The sequence below is a fragment of the Rutidosis leptorrhynchoides genome, unplaced genomic scaffold (genome assembly GCF_046630445.1).
Source record: "Rutidosis leptorrhynchoides isolate AG116_Rl617_1_P2 unplaced genomic scaffold, CSIRO_AGI_Rlap_v1 contig189, whole genome shotgun sequence".
Lineage (NCBI taxonomy): Eukaryota > Viridiplantae > Streptophyta > Magnoliopsida > Asterales > Asteraceae > Rutidosis > Rutidosis leptorrhynchoides.
The window spans coordinates 38,509-62,580 of NW_027266438.1; the positions used below are offsets into that span (position 1 = coordinate 38,509).

Here is a 24,072-nt window from a genome sequence, read left to right on the forward strand (position 1 = left end):
GAACCTCAACCCCTTGGAGGACCTTACTGATGTAATACATGGGCTTTTGAGCCCGGCCTTCCGCTTTCACCAGGACGACACTAAGGGCTACGGACGAGACGACGAGGTAGATAAATAGGGGCTCTCCTTCCTTCAGCTTTGCCAAGAGGGGAGGTGAAGCCAATTATCGTTTTAACTCCAAAAAAGCCTCCCGACATTCAGGAGTCCATTTGAAGGCCTTTTTGAGGGAGTTGAAGAATGGGAGGCATTTATCTCCGGCCCTGGACATGAAGAGGCCAAGGGCAATGATCCTGCTGGTGAGTCTCTGCACTTCTTTGATGCTGGTCGGCTCTGCCATTCCCATTACGGCCCTAATCTTATCAGGTTTGGCTTCAATCCCTCTTTGAGAGACCATAAGGCCAAGAAATTTTCCGGACCTTATGCCGAAAGCGCATTTTGTCGGGTTTAGCTTTATTTGATATTTTCGGAGAATAGCGAATGATTGAGCCAAATCATGCACGGACACTTCCATGTTATGGCCGATAAGGGGTCCCCAACCTTTGATATGTGGCCCCAGCATTCTTGAGGCCGAAGGGCATGACTACGTAGCAGTATAGACCTCTGTCCGTGTTGAAGGAGACTTTGGGCACATCGGATAGCAACATTAAAATTTGATTGTAGCCGTGTTGAAGGAGGCGTCCATGAAGCTGAGAAGTTTGTGACCGACAGTCGCGTCTATTAAGATGACTATCCTAGGCAGAGGATAATGATCTTTGGGGCATGCGGCATTGAGGTCATGAAAGTCGATGCATATCCGTCATTTCCTATTGTTTTTCTTTACCATAACGGGGTTTTTGATTTCCTCGATGAATTTTACTTTCATGAGCTTATCTACCTCTTGGGCGATGGCAGCCTGTCTATCTGAGGCATACGACCTTTTCTTCTGCTTTTCACCAGCTTTGCTGGAGGATCGACACTGAGTCGATGCACCATCATTGAAGGATCGATGCCAGCATATCCTCGGTTGTCCATGCGAAGACGTCAGCATTTGTATGCAAGAACTATATTATTTCATCTAGAATATTCCCTTTGAGTTTGGAGCTTATCATGGTTAACTTCTTGGGGTCGGTCGGATGAATCCGAACTGGTACCGGGTCTTCAACTGGCTTGGCTCGGGGCGTGGTGAAATCATCACTGGTGTTGAAGTGCACAGCTAAGGATTATCTAGGGGCTCGACATGGAAACCCTGATGCAGTGATTGTTCTCAGCTGTACGAGGGAAGCGTTCTTCAATAAATCAACGAACTCCTTGTGCTCTATCGACTCTAAAGTGGCCATCTAACATTTTCTAGCTTCGGCTTGGGCGTTGCGAACAGTACAAATACCATCAGAAGTAGGAAACTTAAAGGCCTGGTAGAGGAAAGATGCTACGCCGAAGAAGGATGATATCCCTTTTCTTTCAAAAATTGCATCATATTCTATTAGACCTTCTATGACCAACCAATTGATCATCTGCAGGGCTTTGTGAGCCCCGGTCCCAAGGGGTCACAGGGAACCGGATCTGGCCTCTACTAGGGATTTCGATCCTGTTAACAGCATATATCGACCTTGGTAACGGTGACAGATGTACGTCTGCCAGGCCCCTAGCCTAGAATGTGGGATGGTAAAGGACGTTAATGGAGCTGCGTCATCCACCAAAACTTTTCTGACCGGTGTGTTGGCTATCATCATTGAGATAACTAGCGGGTCCAAATGTGGGAACTGGATACCCTCCAAGTCCTCCTCCGAAAAATCCAGGGCTGTGCCAGGTGCTGTTACGCGACCAGTGTCGACATAGGCCTTTCTCTTTAACCGTGATATTGGGGCCGGTTCGTTACATTCCTCTAGCATATGTATTGTGCCTCCAGTCTTGAGGAAGCTAAGACCTGGCTGTGCATGATGTCTCGACTCTATCATAGCAGGAGGAGTGCTGCATGGGGTCAATGGAGTCACAGCTAGCTGTCTATTCGCCGTAGTGTGCGGGTTTCCTCCAAAAGAGCTAGAGGAGTAACTCAAGTTATTATCATGTGCTTTCCCATGTGCATACCGTTCGAGATTTGTAATCCTAATGCAAGTATTGTTCGGCTCCTTAGAAGGAGCGTAAGAAGATCTCCTATTTCTATTCCGGCGGCGACCATTTCTGGTCGAGGTGGGAGCAGCAAATGGCATGGTTTCAGGTTTAGGATCAAGCTGAACAATAACGGACTTGGTCCTCATCCTGGTAGAATAGTAATAGTAAGTCTGATAGACCTATGAAGGAAGTTACCCGAATGCAAAATAAGGTAACTTTTCACGAACTCCCCACGATCGGTGCCAATGTTTCGTTGCGTTGAGACGAGATAGAAGTGGAGAGCACGCGCTTTCTTTCGATTAGTCTTCGAGTTAGGTTTGAATGACTTAGAATAGAATGGAGGTTGAGAAGTATTTGAGCGTCTACGGCCTGGAGCTAGCCTGCAAGGCTCACCACGAAGCCGAGGGCCTCGTGGAGGTTCTCGAATCTAAAGAGGGAAGTGTCCGACTTCTAGAGTAAGAAAGTGACCATAATCTCTTGTGTGTCTCTCACGAATGTTATATCTTCTGGACATCTGAGATGGGTCTTTATATAGGGGAGCTTTTAGGATTTTCTTGGATGCTCAGTACTTGTGAAAGTGACCTATCCAGAGTAGGGACCACGACTTTGGGTGCTTACGACCTCTTAAGGAGGACGAGACCGGCGATATCCGTGCCCTAGGGCTCATGGCCTCGCAAAGGGGATGGAGCCGCTGCATGTACCTATTCAGTCCTAAGCCGAAGACACCTAAGACTCCATAGTCCAAATTACCTAAAAGCCCCTATGCAGTATCAGACATCCATTTGATGCACAAACCAGCCATTTTGAGCTGACAACGCCAACAACAAATGAATTGTATCGAACCTTGCTACCGGCGCAAATGTTTCACCATAACCAACACCATACATTTGCGCGTAGCCTTTACCACCAACCTTGCTTTGTATCTATTTACGCTGTCATCGGGATTCAGTTGAAGCTTATATACCCACTTGAGACCCAAAATAGAGACATTTCCAGGCCTTTTTACGAGGCCCCAAGTCCCATTTTCTTCGATAACATCTATTTCTTCGTTCATAGCTTTGATCCAATGTTCACCTTTCACAGCACATTTGAATGTTTGTGGCTCAACCGATGCAACCATTGCTTCAACAGCTTCTTCCTCTTCATCAATTGTTGCTAGTCGTGGCAATGGCTCAAGATATATATTGGAGAGTCTGCGAGACCGCAGAGCAGGTGTTTCTATATCAAGAGTCTCATTTTTCTGAGAACCAAGACTACTACTCCCCTACAAAGAAAGAATGAGAGGACTAGGAGGCACTCGACATGGAAACCGATTAGTAGGTGTTCGTGGCGAGGCAGAAGACGAACTAGATTTAGCTCTGTCAAATCTTGGTGGCATGTCATGAATAATTAGAATAGATTAATGAACTGGCAAGCGAACGGAATTGATTGCAACATCACCAATATTCTTTATACTCCAATCCCACTTTTCTTCTTCATCAAACAAAGCATCCCTTTCTACAATAATTTTCCTCAAAATCGGATCATATAACTGATATCCACTCATATTCAAGCTATAACCAACCATAACTATCTTCTTACATTTAGAATCCAATTTGTCCCGATGTTCTTGAGGGATATGCATATAAGATACGCACTCAAAAACCCTCAAATTTTGAACATCTTAGCCTTATGTTGACACTATCTTATTTATTTGTTTCCTCTTTATATCATAGATGTTTTTATTTGATATATTAGAAATGATTAGTTTCCTAACTAAATTTATTATATCTTTTGCATTATAAAATAGCCCACTAGTCGATGGTAATAGACAGACAATGATGCATCAATAAAATGTGTTTGTGTGAGTTTTATCCACTTGTCCGTGACAGACGTTTCGTGTTCTTAGTGTTAGACAAATGTCGTTTGTTTTAATTCTCTGGAATGAAATCAAGTGGGGTTTGACTAGTTCCTTGTTCCACCTTTCATCACCCTTATTCTATTAAGTTCCTCGTCTTAGAGTTAGATGGTTTATTAGTTAAGGTTCTTAGCTCCGTTTTTGGTATTTTACGTGTCTTGTTTTTATTACACGCTTGGTTGATGGGTTTTACAGCATTACAATCATAGGGTTTCTCATCAAATGGTAATCAGAGCCGGTACGTAAAGAGGTGCTCTCTTTTTTACTTTCATTTGTTTCTATTTTTCTTTTTATTTATTTTTCTCTTGATTTTCTTTTTCTCTCACCATTTTTTTGCCTCTGTTTTGGTCACTACATTTCCATTCTCAACTCTTGTATCATTTTTTTCTTTATTTTTTTCATTTTCCTTTAGTTTCATTTTAAAAAAAAAAAAACAATTTGCTTGTTTTTTTTTTCTTACACCTATAAAAAAAAAGAAAATACCATTATGTCACGATCGCTCTTTAGTGCATCACAGTTACGAGAGATTCGTTGCTTAAATGAATCAAGTCGTTTTTCGTTAAAAGATTCGCAACATATCATTACTGCATTAGATCAATTACACGATGAATCGATAACCTTAGGAAATCAACTTCTTTCTAAACGTTACGAAGGAAAATATGTCACATGTTCTTGACGATGAGCCGATTGTGGAAGTTCAATTTGTTGAGGAAATTATATATGAATCAGTTGTTCCACACAAAAATAAGAATGAAGAGCCAAATTTTAATGAAGGTCCAAATTTTGATAACGAGGTCCGAATTGATGTTGAAAAAGAAATAAGTGTGTTATCAAAAATTAAAATTGAGGCAGTTTCGAAAGTTGCCGTGCATGTGGATGTTAGAGAAAAATTTGATGGCTATGATGACATGGTGGAAATCAAATTTAAAGAAAAATAATGCATGTTTGTAAAGCCAGGTAAACCACAATATGCTCATCCTCTTCATGATAAATCATTCGTTGCTCGTGGAGAAAAATCAGATTAATCGGTCTCGTCTCATATCAAATGTCGCATCTATCTGATTCGAGGACGAATTCTTTTTTTTTTTTTTTAAAAGGGAGAACGATAGGGATATTGAAAAGGCTACAAATCATACTATATCTTAGCCTTATGTTGACACTATCTTATTTATTTATTTCCTCTTTATAGTATAGATATATTTATTTGATATATTAGAAATGATTAGTTTCCTAATTAAATTTGTTATATCTTTACATTATAAAATAGCCCACTTCTCGATGGTAATAGACAGACAATGATGTATCAATAAAATGTGTTTATGTGTGTTTTCTCCCCTTGTTTGAGACGGACGTTTCGTGTTCTTAGAGTTAGACAAATGGGGTTTGTTTTAATTCTTTGTAGTGAAATCAAGCGGGGCTTGACTAGTTCCTTATTGCACCTTTCGTCACCCTTATTCTATTAGGTTCCTAGTCTTAGAGCTAGAGGGTTTATTGGTTAATGTTCTTAGCTCCGTTCCGCTTGTTTACGTGTCTTATTTTTATTACACGCTTGGTTGAGGGGTTTTATGGCATTACGATTGTAGGGTTTCACATTTCTTATTTTCTACCATCTCTTTGAAGATGCCAAACACTTGACTTTTATTCTTCAAGAAGTATATCCAAGTAAATCGAGCCATGTCATCTATAAACAACAAGAAATAGCAATTACCTCCCTATGTAAAAGTCTTGAACGGACCACAAACGTCCATGTGAATCAATTCCAATTTTTATTTTGCACGCCAAGTACTAGAAACAAAAGGCAATATGTGAATCTTACCAGCTGCATAAGGCTCACATACTCACTTCAATCTATCATTCAGTGTAGGCAGTCCCACCACCATTTCCTTTCAAGACATTAATGCAAGCGACTCAGAGTAATGATGACCGAATCTCTTATGCCACAGGCTTTAGAGATTAGTTTGTGACACAATTAGCATTGCTCCATGGATCTTCTTTAACATCCTCTATATTCAAGCAAAACATTTTATAGACAGCCTTAACTTCCACCACTTCACGCACAAAACCATCATAAATCTTGCAAGAATCGCCCTTAAACCACAAGCCATAGTCTTTTTCCATTATTTGTGCAACACTGAGAAGATTTTGGTCTAGCCCATCAGCATAGTAGACATCGTTAAGAACTAAATCATCCTCTGTTGTCTTTACAGCCAAGTCACCGGTCCATTCAACTCCCATTTTCTCCCCATTTTCGATTCTGATTTCAATATTAACATTTGTGTCTTTTGTGATGAACCGATCAGGGTCATTCGTCATATGGTGGCTGCACCCAGTGTCTATAAGCCACTCTTTTCGTCTCTAGTCTTTCGATCGGCCACCCTCGCTTCAGCTACAAACAACTCATCATCTTTTGTTTCTCTCCGATGTTCAGATTGTGGGCTTGTAATGGTTTGGTTATGGGCAGTGGCGAAGCCACGTTACTGTATGGGTATTCAATTGAACACCCAAAACTTTTGAGGAAAAAAATTACATAATAAAATCTAAAACCAATAATTATATATAATAAAGTAAATGTTTTTGATGTTATATATAAAGTAAGTATGGGGCCATAAAAAACTATTTCAAATAATATAACTTGTAATTTTGAATGGGACCAGCTGTGGGCCGAATCCAAATCAGTATTAAACTAATTATTAGTTAGAGTTTTTTGTCTAAAATTAAAATCTCACATAAACATATAAAAAAAATATCTCACATGTTATTGAGTTTGATATGGGTGTTACAGACTCTTTCTACATGACCCCTCTGTTGATAATAGTTGCACTTTGTATTCTCGTGCTAATAACAATCATCCTCTCGGTGATTGTTCTGGATGCTTACCTCTTCGACCACCATCTTTTCTATCAACTGAACCAGAAGCACTTGAAATCTGAGATTAAGTGATATGATTAAACACGGGTGACTAAGAATTTCCAAATTGTTCTGAACACTTTAACGCAAACTCCTCGTGTTCTTTCTTCTCAGCTCCATATTGAGCTTCATATATTTCTAGAGCAACAAATATCTCCTCAACAGACACATAGTACTTATTCTTATTAAAATCTTTATCAAGTTGAAGTGGTCTAACTGTTGATTCATATCGAGAGGAAGGCTGAAAAGGAGCTTATCAACTTGTTTATCAAGTGTAATACTCGCATCAAGGTTTTACAGCTGACTGGTTAGAGAAATAAAACTCTTCTTAGCTTTGCTTGGGGTTTCACCTTCTTTCATATGCCAATTTTCGAATTTCTGCTCTAAAATTTGAATCTGCTCTGCGTTCAGCATACGTGTTCTTTCATATTGCCGATTCATAGCATCCCAAGCTTCTTTTGCAGAGGCAATATTTCTCAAACATCAATAGAGACAACTGAGTAATAAAAATAAGAGCACGTAGATCTTTCTCCTTCTGACTTTCAATCTCCCTCCTTTGTGTGTCAGAGAGCTCCATACCAAGAGGTGGCTGAAAAACTCCATTCACCACTACATCCCAGCTCTTGTGGAGACGAAGATGATTACGAACTTGCAAGGACCACATGTCAAAATTTTCTCCATTGAAAATGTTTGGTGGGGAGATCAATAGACTACTAAACAAACAGCCATAAGTGGAATCGCCTGCCTTACATCAACAAGCCCTTTTCCTTGCTCTGTATCGATACCTTCTTCCATTCAATGAGCCTTCAACGAAAAATCACACAGGTCTCAGTCTCGGCTTGCTCTGGTACCACTGTTGTAAGTAAGAACTCGCCGGAATTATGGTCGGCACCATGTGAAATTTGATAGCCATAACTTTTTCAACTAAGTCACCTAAGAGACAACTTAACCAGTTACAACTCAAACCTAATATGACAATCACTTATATATATCTCGGTTTTATCAAAGTGATTAATCAGATGTACAAATGATATACTTAAGAATAATCTTAATACAATAAAGATAAACCTATTCTTAAGCTAGATTTTAAACTGTAGCTGATAAACAACCAGTACTATCTTGAATAGTTAACTACTAAAATGTAAACCTAAGAACGATAATTGTAAAGCAATAGTACGATACAAACTAATACAGTTTATAATCAACAATCTAATAATAATTCTGAGTATGATAAACTGTGAAAGATAAACTAGTACTTGGTCAATAGCAACTGGATCAATACTTATAAACAACCTTCAACCTACAGATAAACTAAGTGCTTGTGAACAGAGTAAAGTGAGTTCAGTAGGAACTGAACTAGAACTTAAAGTAGACTCCTAAGCTCCTGTTGATGCATCTTAGTTGAGTAAGCTAATGATGCCTAAGTCCTTCCTTAGGATGATGATGGCTATCGTGACTTAGCATTCCAAGTTGCGAACTAACTCTTCCAACTGATCCCCTTGGAACTAACTCTATCAACTGATCCCGAGTTAGTGCCCTTCTATAGTCGAACCAACTCAGTTAATTGGAAACTGAGTTAGTGCATATATGATCTGATTCAATTGAGTTGATACTAAACTAGAACCTTCTGATCTGACTAAGTTAGATGATCACTGAATTAGCCACGTCAGCAACAGTTATGAATAATGTGATCTTGTAGATCTGATGATCTAAAGATCCAATGGGCTGTTTGTGCTATGAATTGTATGTGTTGAAAGTCTCTCTAAGTAAATGTGTTTGTACTTTAGAGACTTTATGAGTGAATCAGTTCTAGCTATTGGAGTTAAACTGATTTAATCTACTGACGTATAAAATGAATAATACTGGTGTCGAGGTTTAGAGACTTATAACTAAGTCTCTTAAATACTGGTGTCGAGGTTTAGAGACTGTATCAAACGAATAATACTTAAGTGAAACTGGTTTGATTTGTCGATAGTTGTAACACCTCAACGAATAGCTATTCGACCAGGTTTTACGATTTGGTGGATACGTTAACAATCCTGAAACAAATAAGATTTGCTCAGACTTTGTAAAATGCGATAAGATGGATAGAAAAGTTCTCACTTAGATTAGATCGAACTGTTGAAGCATATAAATATTGTTGGTTGTTGGCACAAAATAAATTAAACAAAAAAAAGAATAGTGGAGATTAAATGCGAGAGATTCAGTGCAAAAACAAATACAACCTTGTTTTATTTAATGATAATGTTATATCGCGATTCGGTGCTATAAACAACACCTACGTCCACGGACCAAAAGGGTCGGGTAGTAGTTGCTTACATTGGGGAGAGTTATATTCTCGAATTACCTAGATGGTGTGTACAAGCCACACAAAAAGACTTTATCGAGTAATTCGATTAATCTCCTATGTAAATTCTAGAGCTAGGACCAACCTATTCTAGGACCCTACCAAACTAAGCCTCGACTTGCTAGTACTCTTGATCTCCACACCACTCTTTAGTAATTGGATAGCCTATGGCAACAAACGAAGGCTAGAGTGGAATGGATGTCACTCTACTTAAACTCCTTCTTGTGCGTTTTTGTGCAAAGTCGCCTGATGAAGAATCGTCTTTAATTTATACTACTTCAGTGCCTTGGTCGTTACTCATAGTTGCGATAATGAAGATGATATGATCTGATATGATTTTATGATCCAATCTTCAACTTTTCAACCTTGTAGCATGCTTGATTCACAAGGAATAGATTACGATATTTGTTTCCTTAATTGTACTTAATTATGTTTCCTTTTTAGTTAGTCCCCTACATTGTATCCAGATGATTGATCTCAACTTGTATTGTTTAATTTGAGTCCATTGATCTTGTACATGTCATCGATCCTGCTTGCATTCTTCTTTTGATTCCTTTCGTAGCCTTTCATCCGCCATGTCATCAATCTTTTGCCAAGTTTAACCATGATCATTATTTTAACCATATATTCTACAACGATGCATTCACAAACATATATTATACAACCATATATTATTCAGACCAATAAGATAGATCATAAAGTCACGTTGATTCCATGACATTGTGTTTTCACAATACTATAACCTTCTTATGACTAGTATTACCAAGTGGATCAAAAAGTGACAATACTTAAAGCCATGAGGCCCTCGAATTGTATACATTCACATCATGTAATGAACGAAATGAAAAAAATAAATGAGAGAGACGTAAATATCGGATTTTATATTTCTTAGCATAAAGACCTAATGTCTGGAATGTTCATCTTTATATGGCACAACACAATAGCTGGCTCATATACTGGATCATAAAATAACGAGGGCCATAATGTTTGACAACAAGGATCCAATAACACTTCACCTTGCAGTCCAGCCAATTTAACAAAGTCTAAAATAGCAGGCAACATATAACTAAAATAGGATTCTATTGAAACAAATTTCACACTTAAATAGTTTCCACTCCAGCCCCATGCTATCGATGTATATATCTATATGCAACATCCGTTACCGCTTCTATCATCTGTCAAAAACAAAAAGTAAAATCGCACAGTATAATGCAAAAACATATATATATATATATATTACCTCCGTTTCATAATAGTTGATGTTTTGGATAATTGCATGTGTAATTATAATATATAATAGGGGGTATTTTTCATAATAAAAGCATGTGTTAAACTATACATGATGTTTTGCTCAATTTGGGGAAGTTTAAGAATTTTTTTTTCATAAAAATACCCTTAATGCACTTGATTAATTACACATGCCATTAAAACTCAAAACATCAAATATTGTGAAACGGATGAAATATATATATATATATATACATACTATATGAGTTTATGTAGTGTAAAATTACACCCAATAAAATTCTTAATATAAAAATAATTTAAAATACTTTATTACAAGAATTTAAAGTTAAACCACCATTAACCACACTAGTTAGTCCAAATTAGATTTCTCTCCATATTTTAAATTGATTGGATTATCTTCTTTCCTTAATTTTTCTTATGTTTACACAACAACTTAACCAAATAGAGTTTTTTCACTTCATAAAATATATACCAGGATTCTCTTGATTGCTTATGATCGAATTAATCAACTTCATATTTGTTTCGTCCATGGATGGATAAGTAGAGTGGTGAGGAGCACGTGCTATTTCGCTAGGTTGTAGCAAGCTTGGATCAGGTGAAGGAGAGGACTCTTGGTGAAGAGATTTGAGCGTCTACGGCCTACCCGGACCTCCAAGGCTCACCCAGAGACCGATAGGTAGACTGGGTCTCAGGGTTGGCACTGGTCTCCTGAGAGAGGTGCCGAGAATGTATATGTCTTGGCGACCAAGTGTGCAAAACCAAGCTAGTGAGCTAAGGCTGCAGATAATAGAATGATGTGACAAATGTCCAGTCAAGGACTATTTAAAGGGAGTTCCTGGGGTTCTCCTGTAAATGACCATTTCGCCCCCACATGAAAGTCGAGAGAGGAAGGTCGATAAGCCCTTGCCAAGAGGCGGGGATCATCGGCTCTGTCTAGGGACTCGGGGCCGACCGACTGTCGGGCTCTATCCCCATACCGAGCACTCCTTTCTATCGGCATTCATCTCAAGTCTCGGGCTCGATCTTTCCGAAAGTCCTTTCCCTATCATTTGCCCCCTTTCTTGTACGAAGATTTATCTTCGTGTAAGAAATGAATTTGTAAAGGGCTTTCCAGAATGTTTCGATCCCGTTGAAGCCTAGAATGTTAGAGCCAGTAAAGAAGGTATGAGTACGCTCTAAGTTTTTAGCTCGTCATGGCATACATACTTTGTGTTGTGGAGACATCTCCCTGTGAGGTGCTTCAAAGGCTCCGGAGCATTGTGCATGCTTCAATGCGTCATGTGTTAATGGAATTTCTATCAAGTGATCTGCCCCTGAGCGTCTTCAAAGGCTTTTAAGTTCATCGAGAGGTGTAGAGATAATCTCTCGGGGTCATGCGGACAAAAGCCGACGATTATCTCGAGCTAATCCCGCCTCATGACGGTTTGGGTGAAATGAATCGGTTGAATTGAAGAAGAATCGAGATTAATTGACTTGATTCAAAGTGAACCGAATTAGGCCGGTTCAAAGAGCGGGTTGACCAAAAAAATTGGGCCAGGTTGGCCTTTGTGACTGAAGGAGGCAAATCGATTTTTCTCTGGTCGACCCAGGCACAAGGAACGATGCAATAATAATGCATATTGAGTCCCTCCGTCTTCCACTTTGTGTACAAGTTATTTCATCATGCTTTTCGTCTCCCTATAAATAGGGCTCCCTTCTTCTCATTCTTTTACTTTTAGAAAATTCAGCAGAACTCTAACCACCTTTTCAGAGACAGAGCCCGACACTTAGAGGGAGACCGACAATTTCGTCTTTGCTTCCAATTTCATCGAGCTTTCTATCCGATTATATCATACTCTTCCAAAGGCTTCCTTCATCAATCCACTTTCAATCAAGCTATCCAAAGGCTCAACCTATTCTAAGAAGACATCTAAGTCTAGCGACACTTCCCTATCGTCGTCGAACCCGCCTTCACCTGGGAAGACAATGCACGATGCCATGAAGGAGAAGAGGTCCTTGTCTCATGCCGAGGCTAGTCGGCAGAAGACAACATTGGCGTCACCGCTATAAATCCGGCTCAGTCCCTTTTAATGTCGACAATCTCATCACCATACAAGGGCCTAAGTCAACATCCGACAAATTAGAGATCTGAAGCCCTCCGTTGTCAAAAATGATCATCTGACAATAGCCAAGAAAGGGCCTGTAGCGAAGTCAACTGTCGGCTCAGAAGAAGTTGACCTTGTCGATGAAGCGCTCCCTGCAAGAAGAAGGTAAATTTCTCTACCCCTTTGCATTTGCATAGTGTGAATAGTTTTGCGTGTATCGACGCTTGTCTTGGAAAAATCTGTATTGTTTTGGCTTTACTTGGTGGCCTGTTTAGGATATCAAAGCGTGAGTGATAGCAGTAATGACGAGGAGACCGAGAGTGATATTGATCAGAGTGAAGGGTTTGATGATAGCGTTAATGATGGGCTGTCAGAGCCAGAAGCCGATGATTTGAGTGAGAAACAGGAGAGCGAGACCGATGACTCTGATTCCTATGAGCCTGAGGCCGATGGTCAGAGCAAAGAGGATGAAGGGCTTATATATGCCCCGGATGTTGAGGCTGATATGCTGATACTCCCCAAGAGGGAGATCAATATGAGCTTCACTGAGATGAGCACTATCAACTCTACAATCCGAGATCAGAGTCAATTGGATGAATGGCTCGAGCTCTACGACTTTCCACCAGAGTCTTACAGTTTTGAGTTGATGAGTTTAGAAGAACGGATCTATAACTGGCCGATCAATGGAATGGCCATGTTTAAGTCTCATCTTAAGCACGACTTGAGGGTTTCTTATTCAAGCTTCTTTGTGCATTTAATGAATCAACTCCAAGTGGTTCACCAACAGTTCATTCCTAAGGCCATCGAGACCATCTCCATTTTTTAGATGCAGTGCCTAGCGGTTGGGGTCGAGGCTTTCCCTCGAGTGTTTCGAAGTCAAGTTCCCGTTGAGCCTAAGGAGCTTAAGAGGAAAGCCGAAGCGAAAGCTGCGAGCTCAAGGAAAAACAAGAAAAGCTTGACTATCGACTCGTCCCGACGATGTAAGGGGAAAATTTTCAAGTCTGATGAAGAGGAAACTCATCCTGTCGACTCTGATGGTGAGGAAGCAGACATAGATCTCGATGATCCCAAAGGCAAGAAGATGAAGAAGAAGAAGAAAGCCAGACCTGACCGTGGAAGGGTTGGGTAGGCTTCCAAAAGCGAGGAGGCACCAAGAAAATCATCCCGCCCGTTAAGAGGCCCTTGTGTCAACACTGGCGTAGGCAGTATGCCATGATGAAGGGTCCGGTTGATTATATTCGGATGTTTCGAGGGACATACGAGAGTCATCCCATTGACAAGCTGATCAGGTGGAGGATTTGGACACCGATGAAGAGGACACGCTTGATGCGCTCATCGAGGGGGCTAGTGATGAAGACCACTAGGTTGACCTAATGAGTGATACCAATCTCCATAGGTTGGGAAGAATGGTGGCAGATCCATCATGTAAGTGTCGAATTAGCTCCTCGCCTATTTTTATTTGCGGGGGTTCTATCGGTCTTTGTCTAGTGACTAGTGAGGATTCGATTCAATCAAGAAGATGTCGGGCTCCGTCTTTCCTATGGCTAGGGCCCGATAGATCTTACTGCTTACTAACATTATCGGGCTCTCTCCCTCTTATGGGAGGGGACCTGATAGTTTTATTCTGCCTTTTATTCTTATAATTACTTGTAATTGTCTTTCGGCTCTAATACTTCCGACTTGTGTCTCTTTTGCAGAGAGCCAGAGACTGAGAGAGAAGGCAGAGTAGAAGAGAGAGCAGCGGCAGAGGATGTGGAATATCAACGAGAACAAGCACAAGGAGCTGGTACTAGAGACGGAGGCCGATGTTGAGAAGGCTTGGCCCTTGAAGAGGAAAGCCGATGCTGGGTCATCTAAGGCCAATGTTGTTATCGGGCTCGCAGCTGCAAACACCCCAATAGGCGAGCCTCCTCCATCGACCAAGAAAACTAAGGCCCCGGCTTAATGGAATGTGCGCATCCCCTTCCCTAACACGATATCTATTGCTGAGGATGGTCGGAAGGCTGTGGACTTCGCCTCCAAGACTGTAACAAAGGGAGATTTAGCCCACATGGAAAAGAAAAGTGACAAGCAGTTGGTGGAGTATTCCTGCGCACTCTCTAAGATGGTAATTTTGAGTATCTTAATCGGTTTCCCTCCTTTTGGACGGTACTCCAAGGTTGAGGACAATGTTATGTTCTGTTATCCATGGAGTTTGACTCCAATTTGAGTTTCGGCACCGAGGCTTGGGCAGAGGTCAAACTCTGTGGGATAGTAGATTCCGGCAACCTTAGCGCTATTCTCTCGGTGTTTGTCTTCCGTTTTCATTCTATTTTCGAACTCCGTCTTCTACTAATTCCCTTCTGTATATTTCTATTGTAGGTCTTTGACCACAACTTTGAGCTGAGTTGTTGGCTTGCATGTACCCGTGAAGAGCGAGCCGATGCTCAGAGGGAGCTAAGGAGAGCTCGACTCGAGGTTGAGGGTCTAGCCAATGAAGTTGCTGGGCTAAAGAGGGAGAGGCGAGATATCATGGAAGCCATCGGGGTACGTGATGAGCAGCTGACCTCGGCGGAGGAGAGGATCCGAGCTCTGGAGGAGTCATCGGCCAACGCCATCGCGGAGTACAAGCAGTCCGAGGAGTTCCAAAGGGACGCCTATGAAGTTATGGAAGATGACATGGGTTGACTTGCCTTCCAATACTATCAAGAAGCTCTGGATGAGGTGGCAGCCGCCTTTCCAGAGGTGAAGGTGAAGGAAGCGGTCTCGAATCCTTATGCCATTGAGGATGAGGATGAGGATCTTCCATCAGCTGAGGGGGATGTCGAGGTTGAGGTCGCTGGAAAGGGTCATGAGACCGATGATCAGCTCGAGCTAGGCAATGTCCACCCAAACCGGACCCAGGTTGAGGGAGAGACCAGGCTCGATGAGACCTCGGTCGGCAAAGTCGCGGCCCACGAAAATCGAGACCTCAAATCTTTCAGCCAAGTCCCTCCAGATGATCTCGACTAAGCCCGAGCTTCCCAAGAGCTGACTCGACCATCTCTCTGCCCCGCTCTCCTCTATCAGGCTTTGTCTCCTTATTGTATTTGGAAACAATTTATGGATAATTGTATCAGATATTTGCCTAACTTTTGGATGATTGTTTCTAACTTTTCATGCTTTCGGATTATTTCGTTTTGAACTTTTTTAATCCTACTTGCATTTCTAGTTTTTGCATACTTAGCGAATTTTGCGTCAAATTTCACTGTGTCTATGGTACTTGCTTGAACGAAACAAAGTGATCGGTTATTCGTGATAGTCGGATGACTTGTTGTATCTCGTGGGTTTTTTATTTTTGCACTTAGTTTTATACAGTTGCCCCCATCGAAAGGAGTCAAATCCACATCAATTAGACGTCGGTTTGAGTCGGCTCGATTGGAATTAACCGTTAGCGTGCGATATTGCCCGACCAAAAGAAGCAAACCAAATATTATCGGTTCGGCTTAATTCCTAAGAAATTATCGGGTCTTCTCGCGTGTTTACAGAGGATTTTTAACGTTTTTCCCCTAGGATTAGGGAGACTAAGGTTACAGGAGTTTCGCGTTTGAGCGAGTTCGACTCATTCCTATCTTCGTCGGCCTCTGTCCTTGTGGCTGAATGACTAAAGTTTGAGGATAATCGGCTCGCGATGAATCCCAACTTGCTTTTGTCAGTCTTTGGCCTTGTATCCTTCAAATTTTGGCTGAAAAGCCTAAGGATTAGTACAATTTAGCTAAGACACTAGGTCTATTTTGGCCAAAATTTTTTTGGCGCCTTCATCAAAGCATGTTTAGGCAAATTTAAGACTGAATGTGCAATAAATGCCTCTCGGGGCTTACATAAATGATAACAAAGTAAGTCTTAAGTGCCACATAAGGGCTTACTGTGGCGCCCGCATTTCGACCCCTCCTGTGGGCCTAGTGTGTGACCCGTTGGTATCTTTTATCGTCTGCGGAATCTGGGCCCTAGCCATGCCTCATAACCTGTACCTGGAGAAAACATTTTATTTACAGAAAACTGTAAGCTATAATGCTTAGTGAGGTTTTAAATTGACAAAATTTTATGAAATATTTTCAATGATAAATATTTGAATTCTTAAACATATTGAATTACTTTGTCTTTAGAACTCGTCATAAAACATTCTTTCGGAAAACTTGAATTCATAAAACTTTACCAAACTTATAATTCATTGATAACATTATGTAAATTACTATCCCTCGAAAACAATATAAACTTTTCGAACCCCTTTCCGTGAAAAACATTAGGAATTACAACAGGGATGACCTGTTATAATATCCTAATAACCTCGACTTCCGTAAACATGGAAGTAATAATAAATTCCATTAGATAAACTAATGAAACCATACCCTCTGATCAGACCGTAAACATGGGGTCGCGTAAGGACCAAGTACTATTGGATTGGTCGCCACGAAGTCGACCGAATCCCCCTCGAATAAAACTTTTATATTGGGTTCGCATTTATATATATTATGTATAATAAAGCAAAACTTGCTTTTAAATTCGTCGTTAAGAAGCAAATAAAACTTTGCTTTTAGGGTATTTGAAAGTTCTCTCCAGTTTTCAAAAGTATAATACTTATCTATGCCATATATTTAAATAAAACTTAAGCAGCAAGGTAATCAAAACTATGGCATAGTAATATATATATTTCATAAAGTATCAACATATTCTTCGTAATTAAAAAGAAAGTAACACTCACAGTCGTTGAAGTCGTGTACGTCCCTCGTAGGGTAGCTTGCGCGATTCTGTCTGAAATCGATACTAACGTTAATAACCATCGAATTCTACATGATAAAGAAATTTCAAGTATTTGAAAAGTTCGATGTTAATTCGTTGTTAGATATTACATCTCGTCTCGATCTGCGTGAATTACCGACTTAATGACATCGATAATTTATTAATCCGAAATCCTTAATTAATGACATCGGAATAGAATTGATACGAGAAATTCGTACGTCTTACTTGTTAGATTCTACACGATTGATTAGTTAGTTAATTACTAACGGAAATATTTATTTAATTCATCAATATTTATCTCAAAATCATTTCTTTAATTTAACCAAATACTTATATAATAAAAAAATATTTAAAAATTCACATAATAGTCCAAATAGTTTAAAATAATATTCCGTCATTTTTACATAATTTTATAAACTGAGATATTACTTTAAATAATTTTGGAAACACTTAATTACATTTGAATTATTCTTATAACTTTAATTAGCTCAGAAATCCAAATAAAATAAATTTGTTCTCTAAAACTTCTGAATCTTTGATATTATGTTCAAAATAATATTTTCAACTTACTGTGAAAATTTCATAGGTTCGGAACATATATTTTAGGTTATATTAAGTTCGGAAGATAAATTTGGTTCGGGTTTTGTAAAATAACCAGAATAACCTTTGACTGAAATCTAACTCGTTGGTAATTTTGTAATTTTATAGGACAGTGAAGGGTATAAAAGTCTTTTAACCCAGGTGCGGATAACTAAAATCAAACCGGCCCAATCAGTTTAAAATAAACCAAATTGAACCGAAATAAACCGAAAGAACCGATTTTAATTCTGTGAAAAGACAAATATAACCTTTGACTTTTTCTTTGACCGGTAAAAACACGTTAACATTTTTGTAAATACTTAAAACTGGAATGGGCATATTAGTAATTGAACAATAAAATCGATTTTTCTGATTGGCTATAAAAAGGATTGGACCGGTCGGTCCAATCACTTCTTCATCTTCTTCTTCCCTGGACAACTCTCTCTCTCTCCTCTCCCCGATCTCTCCGTGCCGACTCACTGTGTCGTCGTCGTTCTTGCCGATTCCGGCGACGACTGCCTCCGATCCATATACCAATCGACTCGTCTCGTCTCAAGGATCACGAATATCCGGTTAGATCCTCTCAATTTCGCTCCGTTAGTCTTTAATTTCAATTCTACGTTTCGGTTAATTTTTTCTAAATCGTCGAATTGAGGTCTAAGCTGTTAGTATGTTGTTCTATGGTTGTTTGGGAATGTTTTTATGCTAAAATTCGACCGAATTACACACAGGAAAGCTTTGGATTTTACCTTCGAAAAATTCTGGCCACCAGCTTTCACGTCGGCTGATGCACGGTTCGACTCGCCGAAGCTCCTGGACGGTTCTGGTGCACGAACTCGGTCAAGATTCTTCCAACTCGGTCACGACCCGATCTTAACTCGGTCGTGACTCAGTGGTTTCCGGCCATCGAATCGGTATACTCCTTCTATGAAAAATGTTTCGTTCCGTCTCTAATACGACATATGTCAATTTGGGATCATTCTGGAAATTTCGAGTTTGAACAGTGTATTGCATGTGTCGATTTCGTGAAATTATTTCTCCGTAGGCTTGTTACGGAACAATTGGGATGTAATTGTTGTATTGAATTGGTTTGATTTGAAAGAAACTTTACTTGCTTGTGGTTGCTTGTTGTGTGGTTTGTTTGTTGTCAAAGAAGAATGAAATGGCGAGACGGTGGAAGTATATACATGTTTCTATTGTGCATGGATAGGAAAAGAAAGAAAGTATTAGGGGAAAAGAAGTGAGTGTCGGTGGTGGTGGGAAACACAATTATACTTGTGGGTCCCACCACATTAATTATTATTTATATATAATAAGTCACTAGTGGACCATTAATAGTAGATCTTCCGTTCCGCAATTCGATCTCCAGTCGCGATATTGCAGTATTAGGTCGAAATGTTACTCGACAATTTACTCACATTACAACGCTAATAGATTTTTCGAAAAAATAACAAATCCATTTTCTACGCGAAGAAAAATCAAATCGATTCAATGAAAATAGTCGCGGGTCGATATCACTCGATTAAATTTTATTACTAAAATATTAGCACGTCGTTGTCGATACACGATTATCTAAGTTCGAATTTTCGGGTCGTTACACTTACATACTGATAGTTTGCCAATAAAGGTCAAATTGCAATGTTTTTCGTTAAAAACTAAGTAAATGCCGACTTCGCTTGGAAGTGTTAGGCTTACTAGGGAAAATGCCGTCATTATCATAGAGGTCAGGCTTTCTCGACTCGAATCCGTAGGATCGAAGAGTTTCAAGGGTGGTAGATGCGAAGATTGGCGGCGTGCCAACTTCGTGGGATCGGGGTGCCATTCAATTCCTCTAAACGATAAGAGCTAGGTCAAGACATGTGTACAACTACGAGCCTTCCCAATTTGGACTTAGTTTACCACTTGCTTCTATTGGCTTGGATTCTTCCGTTTTCCTAAGTACGAGATCTCCCACCTTGAAGGCTCGGCCACGCACTCATTTGTTGTAGAACTTGGCGGTGAGAATTTTTTGTTCTGCTATCCTAGCTGCTGCATCCTCTCGGACTTCGTCAATAAAATCCAAGTTGAGAAGGATCCCTTCTTTGTTTGGAGTCGGATCATAGTGCTGGATCCGATAAGAACAAAGCGGAACATCAATGGGGATGACAGCATCGGTTCCATAAGCAAGTTTGAAAGGAGTTTCACTAGTTACGATCTTGGCAGTAGTCCGATAGGCCCAAAGGACCTTCGACAATTCTTCGAACCATTCCTTCTTTGGCAAATCGAGGAGCTTCTTCTTAACTCCATCGAAAATTGATCGATTCGTGACCTCTACTTGGCCATTGGCAAATGGGTGTTCAACAGAAGTAAACCTCTGCTCTATCTCATACTTCTCAAGAAAATCTTTGAACTTGGCGCAATCGAATTGCTTTCCATTGTCCGAAATTATGATGCGAGGAATTCCGAAGCGACAAATGATGGATTCTCAAACAAATGACTCGATCCTTTTCTCGGTGATTGTAGATAGAGCCTCAACCTGTACCCACTTTGTGAAATAGTCGATAGAAACGACTGCCCATTTCTTCTGACCCGTGCCGGGAAGGAAAGGACCAAGTATGTCGATTCCCCATATATCGAACGGGCTGGGTGACATAATAGGAGCAATTTCTTCGGCTGGTTGCCTAGGGATTGAAGCAAACCTCTGGCATGGGTCACATAGTCTAATGAGTCTTTGTGAATAGTGGGCTCATAAAGTCCTTGTCGAAGTATTTTGTAAGCGAGGGATCGGCCTCCTAAGTATTGTCCACATATGCCTTCGTGAGTTTCTTGGAGAGCGTAATGAGCGTCTTTCGGGAACAAGAACTTAAGGAAAGGATCCGACGCGGATCTCTTGTATAGAGCATCGTTGATGATTGTATACTTTACAACTTTGCGGACGAGGTTTTGTGCTTCGACAGAGTCGTCGGGCACTACTTCATCGATGATGTAGGAGCGAATCGGGGTCATCTAATCAGGGGGAAAAATCATCGAGGCCAACATAGGTATATCGATCGACGACTTCTGTAATGCCTCCATATAACCTGGTCGGTCTATGTCTTCCAAATCGCCTGAAGCTAGCTTAGAGAGGGTATCGGCTTGCGTGTTCTGATCTCTTGGGATGTGAATAACTTGAAACTTATTAAAGTGAACGAGCATGTTTTGCACCATCTTGAGGTATTTTGCCATTCGTTCACTTCGAGCTGTGTAGTCTCTGGTTACTTGGTTGGCCACCAATTGATGTTTGGGTTGGGATCATCGGGCAGGGTCCTCTCATCGGACTTGGTCTTCTCGGTCGATCTGTCTGGGATTGTACACTCGAGAATGAAGTCCACTAAAGCTTGACACTTTACTGACGGTCGGGGGTGGTAAGAAATATCGAACTCACCCAACTCCACAGCCCAATTAATCATCCTTTCACTAGATTTGATGTCATGGAAGATCTTTCGCAACGGTTGTTCTGTAAGAACTCGGATGGGGTGTGCTTGGAAGTAGGGTCTGAGCTTTCTTGCGGCCATAACGAGTGTTAAGTTAACTTTTCAACCTTAGAGCATCTTATTTCGGCTCCTTGGAGAACTTTGCTCACACAATTGATAGGCTTCTGGGATCGGCCTTCCTCTTTGACGAGCATGGCACTTACGACGACTTCGGATACGACAAGGTAGATTAAGAGGGGCTCACCATCAGTCGACTTGGCCAAGAGAGGAGGCGAAGCTAGATAATGCTTGAGCTCTCAGAATGTCTCTTGGCACTCGGGCGTCCACTCAAAAGCCTTCTTTTACACGTTGAAAAATGGCAGACACCTATCTCCGTAGCGTGACATAAATCGGTCGAGGGCCGCGATCTGACCCTTAAGGCATTGAACTCCCTTGGTGTTAGTCGGTTCGACCATATCGATAATAGCGCGGATTTTATCGGGGTTTGCCTCGATTTCTCACTAAGAGATCATCAACTCAAACTTTCCCGACTTAACACCGAAAGCGCACTTCGTGGGTTCAAATTCATACGATACTCGTGGAGCATGGAGAAGGACTCTGACTTCAACTTCGTGGGTACAACTTTTTTCTGCTTTCCCTTGGGAGATGTGTCGGGCTCTGACTTCACTCTTTTGCCCCACAGGCCTGGGTCAGCTGGCTTGACCAAGGAGCCTGACATGATCAACTCGTGATACCCTTGGTGCTCGTCATATTTAAAGGTGCTAAGTGACATTCTCAAGCCGCCTTTTGGGAACTTGAAGGCCTGGTATAAGAACGAGGCTACTCCACGGAAAGTGGCAATGCCCTCTCGGCCGAAAATTCCATTGTAGTGGGCTGGACCTTTGATCACGAACTAGTTGATAAACTAAGTAACTCGTCAATCACCCGGCCCAAGAGCCACGGACAATTGGATGGTGCCGAAGACGGGTACTTCGATATGATTCACTGCATATGTGAATACATGATCGCGATTTAAGGATTGTCACTTTTTGACCAAAAAATAGAGTTAGTTATAAACCTTGTATTCGATCGTATAATGTATGCTAATAAGTTAGTAGTATGAGTATTATAAGTCCATGTAATATAGTTGTTGAATGGTGGTAATAAAAAATAAATTAATAAGAAGCTCATGTCAATACTATCACGAGGATTGTCATGTTGGAATATTCGACGACCAAAGATCCAGATACAATTAACGATTTGGATTGATGAAGTGGCATGATAAGGGGCTATCAATCAAAGACTTGCTTTCCAAGGCAAAGGTGTGAGATCAAAAGGAACACAACAAGAAGGAAACGCTGTCATGAGACATGAAGACTTTGGATATAAAAGGAAACAAAATTTTACATATAAAAGGAAAGATATGTTTTCATACACGGAGGATAATCATATGGAAGTTTCTTTGTCCTCAAGGATCTCTAAATATATGGAGTATAATTATATACGGAAATTGGAATATCGGAGATCATATCTTGTCTAAGTTCATTCTCGATTATTTGAGTAACAAACAAGGAAGGACGCACATATAAATAGAAGATGTATTCCCACCTGACAGTTTTTGCACAAACAGAGCACAAGAAGGAGATTAAAGTAGAGTGACGTCCATTCCACTCTAGCCTTCATTTGTTGTCATAGGTTATCCAATTATCAAAGAGTGGTGTGTGGAGATCAAGAGTTCCAGCCAGGTTTCAATTGTGATTGGTAGTGTCCTATAATAGGTTGGTCCTAGGTCTAGAATTTACATAGGAGATTAAGCAAGTTACTAGACAAAGTCTTGTTGTGTGGCTTGTATAAAGCATCTAAGTAATTTGGAAATTACTCTCCCAATTGAAAGAACTTCTACCCGACCCTTTTGGTCCGTGGACGTAGGTGTTGGCTCTTTAACGCCGAATCGCGATATATTGTTATTGATAAATAAAACAAAGGTGTGTTTGTTTTCGTACAAAATATCTCGGGTTAATCTTCACTATTCTTATTTTTGTTTAATCTATTTTTTGCCAAAATACTATAACGTCTATACGCTCCAACAGTTCGATATATTCTAAGTGAGAACTATTATATCCATTCAATCACGTTTTACAAATCTGAGCAAATCCATATTTGTTTCAGGATTGTATACGTATCCTTCAATCGTAACAACTGGTCGAGTATCTACTCGTTGAGGTGTTACATCTATCGCTCAAATCAACCCTACACATTTAACTTAATATTATTAGTTTGATTTGTTTATAAGTCTCTAAACCTCGACACCAGTCTTCAAGAGACTTATCATTTTATACGTCAGTCATTTAAATCAGTTTAACTCTACTAATTACAACTGATTCATTTACTTAAAGTCTCGAGCACAATTGCATTTAACTTAGCAACAAACATAAATGTGTTTAACTTAGAGGAGACTTTCATAGCACAAACGGTCCATTTGATCTTTAGATTATCAGATATAGAAGATCATAAGCATTCTCAACTGTTACTGACGTATCTGATTCAGTAATCACTTAACTGAGTTAGATTAGAAAGTTCTAGTTCAGTAGCAACTCAATTGAATCAGATCAAACCGGCACTAACTTAGGATTCAATTGACTGCTTTGGTTTGACACTAGGAGGGCTCTAACTTGGGATCAGGTTAACCGAGCTAGTTCGACACTTGGGAACGCTAAGTCACGATCACTATCA

The 24,072-nt window shown here is 40.3% G+C and overlaps 2 protein-coding genes across 2 annotated transcripts; both read right to left on the minus strand.

Moving 5' to 3' along the window:
* Positions 1-163: 163 nt before the first annotated feature.
* Positions 164-559, minus strand: LOC139881734 (uncharacterized mitochondrial protein AtMg00860-like). The gene has a single exon (XM_071866156.1). It carries the CDS (start codon positions 557-559, stop codon positions 164-166), a length of 396 nt encoding a protein of 131 aa, XP_071722257.1.
* Positions 560-19,883: 19,324 nt separating this feature from the next.
* LOC139881735 (uncharacterized) lies at positions 19,884-20,893 on the minus strand. The gene is made up of 3 exons (XM_071866157.1): positions 20,813-20,893; positions 20,424-20,588; positions 19,884-20,315 (listed from the first exon to the last, which is right to left on the minus strand). The coding sequence occupies exons 1-3, from the start codon at positions 20,891-20,893 to the stop codon at positions 19,884-19,886; spliced, it is 678 nt and encodes a 225-aa protein (XP_071722258.1).
* Positions 20,894-24,072: the final 3,179 nt, after the last annotated feature.

Excerpts from the sequence above, each read along its gene's own strand:
- LOC139881735 (XM_071866157.1), bottom strand. The coding sequence starts at position 20,893 with ATGACCCCGATTCGCTCCTACATCATCGATGAAGTAGTGCCCGACGAC. Across the intron at positions 20,589-20,812 it reads AAAACCTCGTCCGCAAAGTT|AGGTTTGCTTCAATCCCTAG; the intron begins GTAAAGTATACA and ends GACCCATGCCAG. Across the intron at positions 20,316-20,423 it reads ATTTCACAAAGTGGGTACAG|CAATTCGATTGCGCCAAGTT; the intron begins GTTGAGGCTCTA and ends GACAATGGAAAG.
- LOC139881734 (XM_071866156.1), bottom strand. The coding sequence starts at position 559 with ATGCTGGGGCCACATATCAAAGGTTGGGGACCCCTTATCGGCCATAAC.